Source organism: Lactuca serriola, chromosome 2 (genome assembly GCF_051521515.1).
Source record: "Lactuca serriola cultivar US96UC23 chromosome 2, Lser_US96UC23_V15, whole genome shotgun sequence".
Lineage (NCBI taxonomy): Eukaryota > Viridiplantae > Streptophyta > Magnoliopsida > Asterales > Asteraceae > Lactuca > Lactuca serriola.
This window is the reverse complement of record NC_136409.1, coordinates 62,564,863-62,576,395: the sequence shown is the minus strand read 5'-3', so window position 1 is coordinate 62,576,395 and position 11,533 is coordinate 62,564,863. Positions and strand designations below refer to the sequence as shown.

The 11,533-nt window shown below is 33.8% G+C and overlaps 1 protein-coding gene across 1 annotated transcript; it reads left to right on the top strand.

Annotated features, from left to right (window-relative positions):
* Nucleotides 1-7,500: 7,500 nt before the first annotated feature.
* On the top strand, nt 7,501-8,597 carry ZPR3 (binding protein). Its single transcript, XM_079028595.1, has 2 exons — nt 7,501-7,585; nt 8,115-8,597. Exon 2 carries the CDS (start codon nt 8,117-8,119, stop codon nt 8,339-8,341), a length of 225 nt encoding a protein of 74 aa, XP_078884721.1. The 5' UTR covers nt 7,501-7,585; nt 8,115-8,116; the 3' UTR covers nt 8,342-8,597.
* The last annotated feature ends 2,936 nt before the right edge of the window (nt 8,598-11,533 follow it).

Here is an 11,533-nt window from a genome sequence, read left to right as displayed (position 1 = left end):
ATTTTGAGTCTCAAGCAATTGATTATTAAGTTTCTTTGCCTCGTTACTAGCAGACACAACAATAGCATCAAAGTAAGCAACAATATCATCAAAAGCAATTATTTCAGAATCATATGCACGTAAAGGAATATTAAAAGATTCGAGTATAGAACGTACCTTAGTTGTCATAGGAGATTTGTCACTTGACTTCAAAACGAAGCAATGTCCAGATATCTCCTCTTCTTCTCCATCCTCAAATCTTGCAAACATGGCACCATGAGTAGGATGTCTCATTTCCTCATCATCAGACCCGAATGACCAAATCTGATAAGTGCCACTTTCTTCATCTTCATCCTCTCTTCTTGCCACAAGAGACAATCCCTTGGCCTTCTCAAGAACTTCCTCCAGTTTTTCAGCATAATATGCTTTGTCCTTCACTCTTTTCTTCTTTTCCTCTTTGTTTCGAAGCATACAATTAATTGCAAAGTGATTCGCGCCATTGCAGTAATGACAATCTACACCATAATCCCCTTTCAATTTATTTTCTACCTTAAACTCTTTCACCTTGTCATCATTCTTCTCAGAGTTTTCAAATTTCTTTTTCTCTTCTACACCGGACTTCGTAAAATTTCCTTTCACCTCACTCTACTTTCCTTTAGGATTAAAAGGCTTTTTGAAAAAAAAAATTAACTCGAATATTCGAGTAAAAAGCTACAGCTTCATCATCCGAATTCAAGAGAAAACCTTCTTCATCTGAATTCTCCTTTTCAGCAGATTCCACCTCAGACACTTTCGAAACCAGAGCCAATGGTCCTCGTAAACTCTGTTTCGCTTCTTCCATTATTTCATACACTTCACTTTCGTGTGTCTTCAACTGATCGTATACATCATTCAAAGATGAACTGTCGAAGCTCTGTTGATTTTTGATCATCATACTAACACTCCTCCATTCCTTCCTAAGTCTCATAACAAAAGTAAGATTATACTCCATTAAGGACCTTGTGATTTCATAGCGATTGCATCTGTAGATCAACTCATTCAGAAGATCGTAGTAAACTTCAATTGTTTCAGTTTCCTTTTGTCTAAACTCCTTCAGCTCAACCAAACACTGCTTAACAGAATTGACATTAGTCTTCTCGCTTCCTTGATACTTTTCCTTGAGAGTATTCCAGATCTCCTTAGCAGTTTTACAACCAAGAATGTAGTTGTAAAGAACAGGTGGCAAATCACCTCTTAACTCTCTCATGCAACGCTTTTCATTGTTCTTCAGTATTGTTTGTTGCTCTCCGACAGTAGAAGCAGTTCCAGATGAACCTATGTTTTGAACATTCAATGGAGGTTGAACTGTTCCATTGATGCACTTTCACAACTCTTCATCCAGACCATTCAAGTAGTCTTCCATACGATCAGCCCACTGATCGTAGTATTCTGGAATCAGCATTGGAATTTTGGTTGATGATCCGAGTAGATGGGAATATGAAGTCATTGTGTTCATGTTGAAGTTCGCCATTGATGAACACACGAGAAAAATTCAGAAATCACAGAAAACTTGATGAATTTGCAATTTGATCAAACAAATTGATCAGAACCTTATAATCGATCACCCGATTATACAATTTGAATGCAGAATCTAATCAAATCTGTAGATAAGACGTGATTTTCATAAACAAAAGCGCGGAAACTTTTGAGACAAAAAAATGACTCAAAATCAGATGATTCAGAATGAAAATCAGATCAATGCAGTTTGATTCCTGCTCTGATACCAATTGTAGAAGAATTGTATTCGAGAAATCGAATATGAACAAGATCAATCAATGTAAAGAGCTCAGAAAGTAAATAAGACTTTGAAGTTTTTATTACTCTCAAATAACCTTGATTACAAAAATAGACAACGAAATTGGAAATCTCGTATATCTAAATCTAAGCCCAGTCCCTATTTATAGGGAAATAGAGAGTATAAAAAATACTAAGTCTAAAACTATTAAGCTTCGTATGAAAGTGACTTAGCAAATACGTTACATACGAAATTGACTAAACACTATTCGACTCTTTACAAGAGTTCGACCCTTACACTTCCCTGCCAGTTTCGGTTCTGATTGGCTGGGAAACTTCTTTTGATGAACTTCTTGGGATTTGACACCATTCAAGCAAAATCTTCACTTGTTAGATCATATTCAGAAAGATCTAAATCTTCTTCTTCTTCAGCAGCATTCTTTCCTTTGGAGATTAGAGCCAATAACCGCATGCTAGAAACCACATTCGTTTCTTTAGTCACTACACTCTCATGTGACTTTAATATCCCCACCAGTTTTCGCCAGAGAATAAGCCTTGAATTGTTCGTGTGCCTTCACAGTAGACACCACAGCCATCTATTCGGGTCTAAGGCCATTCATGGATGTGACCTTCTGTTTGATGACTTTCCTTTCTATCCCATGCTTTATCATCTTACTAAGGAGATGATTAAAGCAATCGAAGGCTTGAATAAACTTCTCTTCAGGCTTCTGCTTGAAGTCACCAAATTCTGAGAGCAATAAAGTTTGATCGAATGTTTAAGATCTTCATCCGTAGAATACAGTTCCTTCAACCTGTTGCTGTTGTGCATGAACTTACCAACCGAAACGTGTCTGATCGTAAAGCAAACCTAATCATCCTTAAAGCTTTGATGTTGTGCTGAAACTTTTCTTTCTCATCTTGGGGTATGTCTTTCACATCATTAACGAGCTGATTATACTCCTTTTGAGTTTTAACAATTCTTGAAGTGCTTGAATGAGCGAATGGACCTACAGTAATCGCCTCCCAAATCAAGTATACATTATCTTCTGAACCAATCACGTAGTCTTCGAAGTGATGCGTCCAGACTTCATAATCTTGAGTATACAATATGGGAATCCTTGTCATCGATTCTATACTATTGGAGGTATTGATTGGGTTTGACTGGGAATCATCCATGGACATGATGATGTTTGTTCAAAAACCTGCTTAAGATCAGACTTGTAAATAATGTTAGGGTAAGATTAACTATTAAAGAACTACGTCAATAGTGAATGACAACTCTAACAATATCAATCAAAGCGGAAAACCCCTAAGATCTTCTTCAACAGAAGTGATGTGTATGGATTACATAGTCTCCTGCTCTGATACCAATTGATGAGTTGTAAAACTCTTAGATCGATTAGATCTTCAACAAGTTAATCGATAAAACAAACAAACAAACACAAAAAACACAAGATGGAATGTAATACTTAATGATTCAAATGTAGTCACGCCTCAGCAGAGCTCGATGAAGAGCTTCCACTGTAGAGGCGAGCTAGGGTTTGTAGTACAATCAATGAGAGTAATAATGAAAGCAATGATAACTAAGGATGCATGCATGCACATTAAATACTAAACCCTAATAAAATAAACACGGTTGGACAGGCCCAAACCGGTAACAAAACTGGGCTAAGGACCGAGCCCAATGACGCAACACTTCTGGACTCAACAATATATTGCTTATAATAAGTTTTCCTTAGGATTCTTAATGTTCATAGCTTATTGCTATCAATTAGTGAAAACATAGATCCTTTATAGGTTGTATGTGGACTTAAGTGTTAATATTTTCAGCTTTACATGTTTTTGATAACCTATAAACCCTTCAACTTAGAGAAATGTTTCTTAAAGAACTTCTTCAGATTACTTGCAATTAAATCCTTTTCCTCACTTGTCCAGTCATCATCAGTCGCATCAGAATCAAAATCAACAGTAACTTTTTTTTTCTTCACCTTTAGAACTTCTTTTTTTGTAACCAGAGCCAAATGACCAACATTAGCAATTGATTTTGTAACATTATACACCTCTTCTTTATGAGCTTTTAGAATTCCAACCACTTGAGACATCTTCTCTGTTTCATGACGCTTCAAATCATAATTCAGTAATCGACTTACTAATTAATTATATCTTTCAAACACTTGATCAATACTTTCACCAGAATTTTTCTTAAATGATCCAAACTTCGAAAGTAAACAAGTTTGAAGAGAATCAAGTTGTTTATTATTACTAAAATACACTTCTTTTAATTGTTCCCATATTTCGAAAGTAGTTTCAAAGGAACTCACCAATCGGAATGTACTTAGCAAGAGCAAAATAAATTTCTCTTTTTGCTTTCAAAACATATCTAACCCTCTCCTTCTCTTCAAGTGTCATATTTGAGTACTTATCAAGAAGTGCTTTATACTCTACAATGGATGTAACTGCCATCTTCATCTTTGAGAACAAGTGTGGACCAACAATCATCGATCTACAAACATGAGAACCAATTTTGTCGATACCGGCAACATAATCCTCAATATGAAGTACCCATACTTCGTAATCATCTGGAAAAAGAGTAGGAAATATGCTATTAGAACCAATGATGCTAACTAACTTGAATGCTACACTTTGAGGATCGTCTTTCGCCATGATTTTAGAAAACATGAACAGTGATCAAATCAATGTGTCATATAAGGAATTCAAATCAAAACAAATTTTAAAGAAAAGATATCAAGATCAAAGTGCAAAGAATTTGAAAATGCGGAAAAGATCTGAGAAAAATCAATGAAGATGCATGAAGAACTTGATGAGCAAAAATGAATTAATCGATTTGAATAGAAATCAATGATTCCTGCTCTGATACCAGTTGTAAGATCGATTAATTAGTTTGATTACTAAGAAATCATGAATATCATGTAAAAGTGAATGTGATGTAAGATCGAGAAGATAAATAATTTTATGTTTAATTCATTGAGAGTAAGAAGCTCGATTACATGGAATCATATAAGAACATGCAAAATGCCTACTGAGTAGACAATAATCAATAAGGTTATGACACATAAGCAGTGATATGTGATACAAACTATTAAGCATTGTCACTCTGAAAACCTTAAGTAAACACATTCCGAAACTAACATACATTCGGAACAAACATTACATTTAAGACAAAGTATTACAATTAAACCTTTCACAAAAGACTAAGACAAAACAACGAGACCTAACAATATTAAATTGTTGGTTCCCAAAATTTAAGGCCAGAAACGTATTATCATTTCTAATAAAAATAGTTGCCTCTCAAATGAACCCTCAAGTCAACCCTTCCGTCATTCCGTGTTACGTAATACAAATTCATACACAATTTGCCATATTTTGTATTTCTGTAAGTTTATATATAAATTTTGCACATATTAACTCTTTGAAATATAAGATCATCATGATTTAACATATTTACGTACAAATGGTTCAAACCCAAATATAAAATATGGAATTAGTTGCAATTAAGTTTGATTCCGTGGACTTCTTTAACGTATACATTGTTAAATAGCAATACAAGGAGCAAATATACAATAGTTTTATACATGCATGAACTTCATAGCTTCCAAACTAATGTAAACCCTAATCACAGAATTGAGAGGATTTTGAAGCGAATAATGATTTATCCTACAATAGATGATGGGATACTGACGAAGGAATTTAAAGGAATTGGAAAGATCTAAAGCTCCAATGCTTAAAATTGCCATCTTTGCTCTCAAACTCGAAGTTGTGCCTCATAAAACAAGAATCAATAATGTATTAGATGCACTTTTAAGATATGGTCATAGTTAGCCACACGAAACTATCGTGGATGTGGCCACCCCGCGACTAAGCCCCCCAACACACCACATGACATAATCCAAGTGTCTCTATATTCGAATAGCTAGTCGTGCCACAATTTTTCCTAAGGCTCAAAACGAGTTTCTGGCATCTTGAAACTTGCAACCAAGAAGCTTCACATCCAAAAATTGTGATTTTGAGTGTTCTAATATCCTAATCAATGTACAACTTTTGATGAACAGTTTATATTGTTTCGATGCTCTTTAGTACAAGTAAACTATATATATGATATATATATACTATAAGATTTCACTTAAATATCTTTTTGGATGCTCTTTAGTACAAGTAAACTATATATATGATATATATACTATAAGATTTCACTTAAATATCTTTTATTAAAAGTTAATAGAAAAAAGTACTACTTTAAAAGAACCAAAATATCAATAAATAAAAGCCCATAATTTATAATTACGGTCTATAGAAAATCAAACTTTTTTTTACCAACACAAATATGAAGTACACAAACAAAAGCCCATGTGTCATGCCATCATGTTTCATGTAATGCACTCATAACCCATAAACTCATCATCCCATTTCCCTTTTTCCCTTTTCATCCCTTCAAAATTGAAACTTTTTATGCTTTCAATCACTATGTGTATGAAATAACTTAGCCTACTAAGCAATCCTTATTACTCTTAATAAAGTAAAATCTGAGAAACTATAATTCATGTTTATGGTCTTTTAGAAACCTTTATGGCCTACTAATGTGTCATCCTTTTTGATCCTTTTTTAATTGCTCGTTCTATTCGCTCATAACATCATATTAAAAACAATATTCAACTGCCATGTAAGTCACATAAAGACATAATAAAAAAAACGAAATAGGTGATTCATATTTACTTATCTTATTTTTTGAAAGTCTTTTGCGTTTCTCTTGCCTTATAAGAGTTTTCTTATTATATGCCTCATCACACAACATCCGTGTGTTTATGTATGTATGATTGCATGAACGAAAGATTTGAAAAAAAGAAACTCGAGAAAAATTCTTACACAATTAATGGTAACCTTTGTAGTCGTTTCACATATCATGATATATTTATGCAAAAGTAACGATCTAAATGCCGTATTAAAACGTGCATTTGAACAGTGAAACATTTTACGTTGTGTCTAACTTTGAAGTTCATACAAAAACACATTGATTGATGATTATTTTTCGTTTTAATTATTACAATGTAAGTGATTAATACATGTATATTTTATTTAGTAATTATTGTTCATTTTATACGCCAAATTTATCTAAGAGAAGTTTGAAAAAACCATATAAAGGCAAATTAGTAAAGCGATCATTAATTTTAATAAAATGATTATAGTTATTCTATGAATATAAAAAAGGAAAATCTCAATTTGAAAAGAAAAAAAAACTATAATTTGTAACAAACTATATTCTTAATAAAATAAAAATAAAAATAAAATGAACAACTTACCAAATGAAAGAAAACAAAAGAGAATCGATGGTGAAGAAGTGTGTGTGCGGTGGTGATGATGGGTAAGGGTTCGTCGGTTCGAACCAATCCAAAACCATCATTGCGAATCTTCCGACGACCATTTTGAGCTTGAACCACCCCCCTCATATCAAATACCCAAATTACCCCTGACCCTTTACCACCCTTAACAAAATACCTAAATTACCCCTACCCTTACCACTCATCATTAGTAGAAGACGAAGGACATTAAAACCTTTGGCCTACACAAGCCGCCTTCTTCTCTTCCCTTGTTGCTTCAGAATCTGCATGATGATTAGTTTTGTGGGCAAGTTTGAGGTGCATGTCCCCCCACCCCCCAACCCCACCCCACCCCACCCACGCCCTACGTTTTCCACTATATATTTGACTGCTCCTACCCTTCGTTTTGCCCCTCACAAGATCCCATTTTCTGCTCTGTGAAAACAGAACTAGAACTCACCCCAAAAATCGAAGTTTTTTTTGCTTGTTGCTCTTCAAAGGTAAATCTTTCTTGATAAAATATATAGAGAAGTGGGTCCTCTCTCTCTCTCTCTCTCTCTCTCTCTCTCTCTCTCTCTCTAAACTCTGTTTTCATTAGCAGAAGGTGGACGAGGTTTTCTTACATGGAAACATTTGTTTTAGTGTAGATTTTGCCTTGTTTTCACCTTTTAGTGTGTGTTTGTGTGTGTATTTCTGTCGTCCATTTAAAAGGAAATGCATAGTTCTTTCAATGGATTCCGACAAAAACACAACACAGTTTTTTGTTTATGCACATTTGATTATCGAAATCACGAATGAGTTGTAGTCGATTCTTTCTTTCACTTTTGATAAATATTCGCAAGTAGATTGTTGCCAACTTCAGACAAATGTCAACTTTTGTTCTTTTAAACTCGAAACAGTTTTTGTTTATGTAAAGGATTTGATTTATAATGGGTAGATCAGAGTTGACAACTTTCCAACTACAAAACCTTTTCATTTTGACTTACTCAAAAGTCAAAGCTGAATCTTTTTTTTTTTTTTTGTAAGCAGAAATGGAAAGGTTGAATTCAAAGCTCTACATGGAGAACTGTTTGATAATGCAAGAGAATGAGAAACTGAGGAAGAAAGCGCAACTTCTTAACCAAGAGAATCAAGCATTATTGTCTCAGTTGAAGCAAAGGCTCACCATGGGTAACCAAAATGTCAATAATGCCCCTGACTCCTACGCTGACCTCAACCTTAATACCAAAGCGACTTCAAGTTCAAGGAAGCCTTGAAGAAGAAAAAACAGTTAAATGACTAAAGTGGACATGAAAATCATCTTTTGGGACATCATCTCACTACCCTCTTTGATGTTTTTGTTCTACTGAGAATAGCATAGGAATCAAAGGAACAGAATCCTAGTTTGCTAGATATTTTGCAGTTTCTGTTATCTATGTAACTAGAGTCAATAGAGGGGTAGTATTGTTATTCTACATATTTCAGTTAATGGTTTACTTTTTACATTTATTATTATTATGTTTCTATTAAATACGGATGTGTTGTTGTGATTAGAACTTTAGAAGGGTAGTAATGGTTTTTGACACTAAAATTTATCTAGTTAAACAATGGCGTGTTTTAGAAAAATTATCTAAAAGTCATAGATTAGGTTGGTCGTTAATTGCCCACATTGTGCCCCGCTTCTCCTACTCATGGGGGTTGTGGTGTTGATGTCGATTGGCTTCTCGTTAAAAACAAAATGTAACAAATGGATGAATCTTTAAGATCACGTTGAACCTTTAACATGTTATCGTTGAAACAAATTCACACATTTAATTTATGTATGTTTGTTTCCTAAGATACTACACATAGCGGTTTTTATAGACCGTTTGAATCTTTAAGATTACGTTGACATCAACAAGAAAATGAAGAAGCAAAATTGGAGAACATAGTTGCATCTGGTGTATTTCAATCTGTCATAAATGCGTTATATATATACAACAAAACATAACAGAAGTATTAAACATCAATACGTAATTGACAAAAGAAAAATGAATGCTATTAGTCAAGAAATCATGACCAAAATTTATGACTAATTTCATTGAATACAATTTTGTACTGAAATTTTGTCTAACAATTTCCAATTACAAAAATAATTGTTTGCAAAAAGGTTCCTAAACTTTTTTGGTTGATCCGTAGTGGATTAGTACCTAGATGCACACTTGGACACAAATTAGTGAACTCAACCCAATTTGGTCGTATTTGCACCCCATGAGTGCAAGAAAGAGTCATTGTGCTATAAGTCTTACGAGAATAAAAAGTCTTTGTATTTATATTTATATACTCACTAGTTTTATAACCCGTGGGAACTACGGTTATAAAATTAATTAAATTTTTATATTAAAAACTTAAAATTATTAATAAGTTATTTTAAATAAATTATTAATTTAAGAGATTTTAGAGAAAATGACAAAAGTAGTCATTTACACTAATTGCATTAACAAAATAGCCAAAAAAAAAAAAATCGAAATTACAAAAATAGCCAGCAATTTCACAGATGAGAAGGTCCCATCTGCGAAATGACCTTCTCATCTGCGAAAGTACAAGCACCTAAAGCACAGTTGTACTTTAGGTACTTGTACTTTCGCAGGTGGAATTAATTTTTTTTTTTTTAATATTTTTGCTGTATATATAGGGGTAATTTCGCAGATGGAATAGGTCCATCTGCGAAATACTCTCACTCTATCTGCGAAATCGTGGTTTTTTTGTATTATTTTTTTTTTAAGTTTGACTATGAAATGAATTGGTTTGACTACGAAATCATGTTGCTATATAAAAAGTTTTGTAAAAAAAATATCATTTTGGTTGTTATTTGTTTAGAAACTCTCTCTACAATTTGCTCAAAAAATGATTGAATATTTGGTTTGTCTTGTAACCGGTGGGAGATGGCAAGTTAATGGAACTAATCTGGAATACATATGTCCGCAGGGAGGTATTTCTGAACTTGCTTTGATATTTTCTGAGTATATTAGTTATAGTGATTTTGTATCTTTGGTAAGAAGCAAAATTGGTTTGTTAGACAAATATAGAATTAGTCTTCGTTTCCACCATCCTGAATTAAATTATTATATAGCTATAGTTGAAGACATGGATGTTAGAATGTTGATAAACGTAATCAAATGTAGTGGAGGAAGGGCTGTGAAAGTGTTTGTGGTGGTTGATGAAGTTGAGGAGGTTAATGGGGGTGGTGAAATTGGAAACCAGCTTGTTGGTAATTTATGCAGTTATAAAGGGAGCAACGATCCGATAGGTACTTTCAATACTCCTAGTGTACCTCAGTTTCACAGTGTTGCTGAAAATGTTAATATTAGTTATTCACATATTCACTATGTGGATCCCGGGAATTACAAGTCTGTTGGTGATGATGATGTTGGTACATATCTTAATCATGTGGGTGATCGTTGTGATGATGTTGCCGAACAAGAAGTTAAACTTATGAATCGGCGTGTGGTAGATAAAACTAAAAAGAAAAAAAAGTCAAGTCAAAAAAATGAAAAAATCATGTTTACGGGCATTATGTTGATGTTGATGATGTATGTTTAGATATAACCGAGCTACAAAGCAATTCCGATAGAGATGAGTTGGGTGATGAAGTTAAAGCTAAGTTTCCCGATAACCTTTTTCACAGTATGCCCCCTGTACCAGCATGGCCAGTTGATATTAATGAAGATATCCCAACACAGATGGTAGACATGAATCTTCAAAAGATTCAATGTGAGAGTATATTTAAGAACAAAGAACTTTTAAAGCGGTGTATTGGTAAAAAATGTCTTCGAGAAGGTTTCCAGACGAGGACAAGTAGATCCACCAAATCAAGGTATGAAGTTGTGTGTGTTTCGAAAAATTGTTCTTGGTTACTAAGAGCAAAAGCAATTAAAAATTCTGATGGACTTTTCCAATTGAATAAATTTGTTGATGTACACACATGTTCTTCAACATTGTTGCAACCTAATCATCGACAAGCAAACAAATATGTTTTTGGTGAATATGTTGCTGATGTTTTGGCTGAAGACTATAGTAGAGTTTATTGGGGAAAAGAAATTGTTAATGATATGAATGCTCAATTGAATATCAATATCTCATACCATCAGGCATGGCATGCGAAGCAATATGCATTGTTGTCGTTAAGGGGTATGAAAGAGGATTCTTTTACCAAACTTCCGGCGTATTGTCACAACTTGGCCAAACATAATCCGGGTACTGTCACACATATTAAAACAGATGCTGATGATCGCTTTGAGTTTTTGTACGTCGCACTCGGTTGCTCGGTTAGTATTATCATATCCTAATTTAATTTTTTAATATTTATTTTGGTGTATTTGAATAGATATACAATGTATTGTAGGTACGAGCTTTTGTCAATTTTTGTAAGCCGACCCTAGTAGTAGATGGAGCTCACCTAAAGGGCGAGTTCAAAGGTACCATGCTAC

Bases quoted from the DNA above. Each gene is read 5' to 3' on its own strand.
- ZPR3 (XM_079028595.1), top strand. From the start codon at position 8,117: ATGGAAAGGTTGAATTCAAAGCTCTACATGGAGAACTGTTTGATAATG.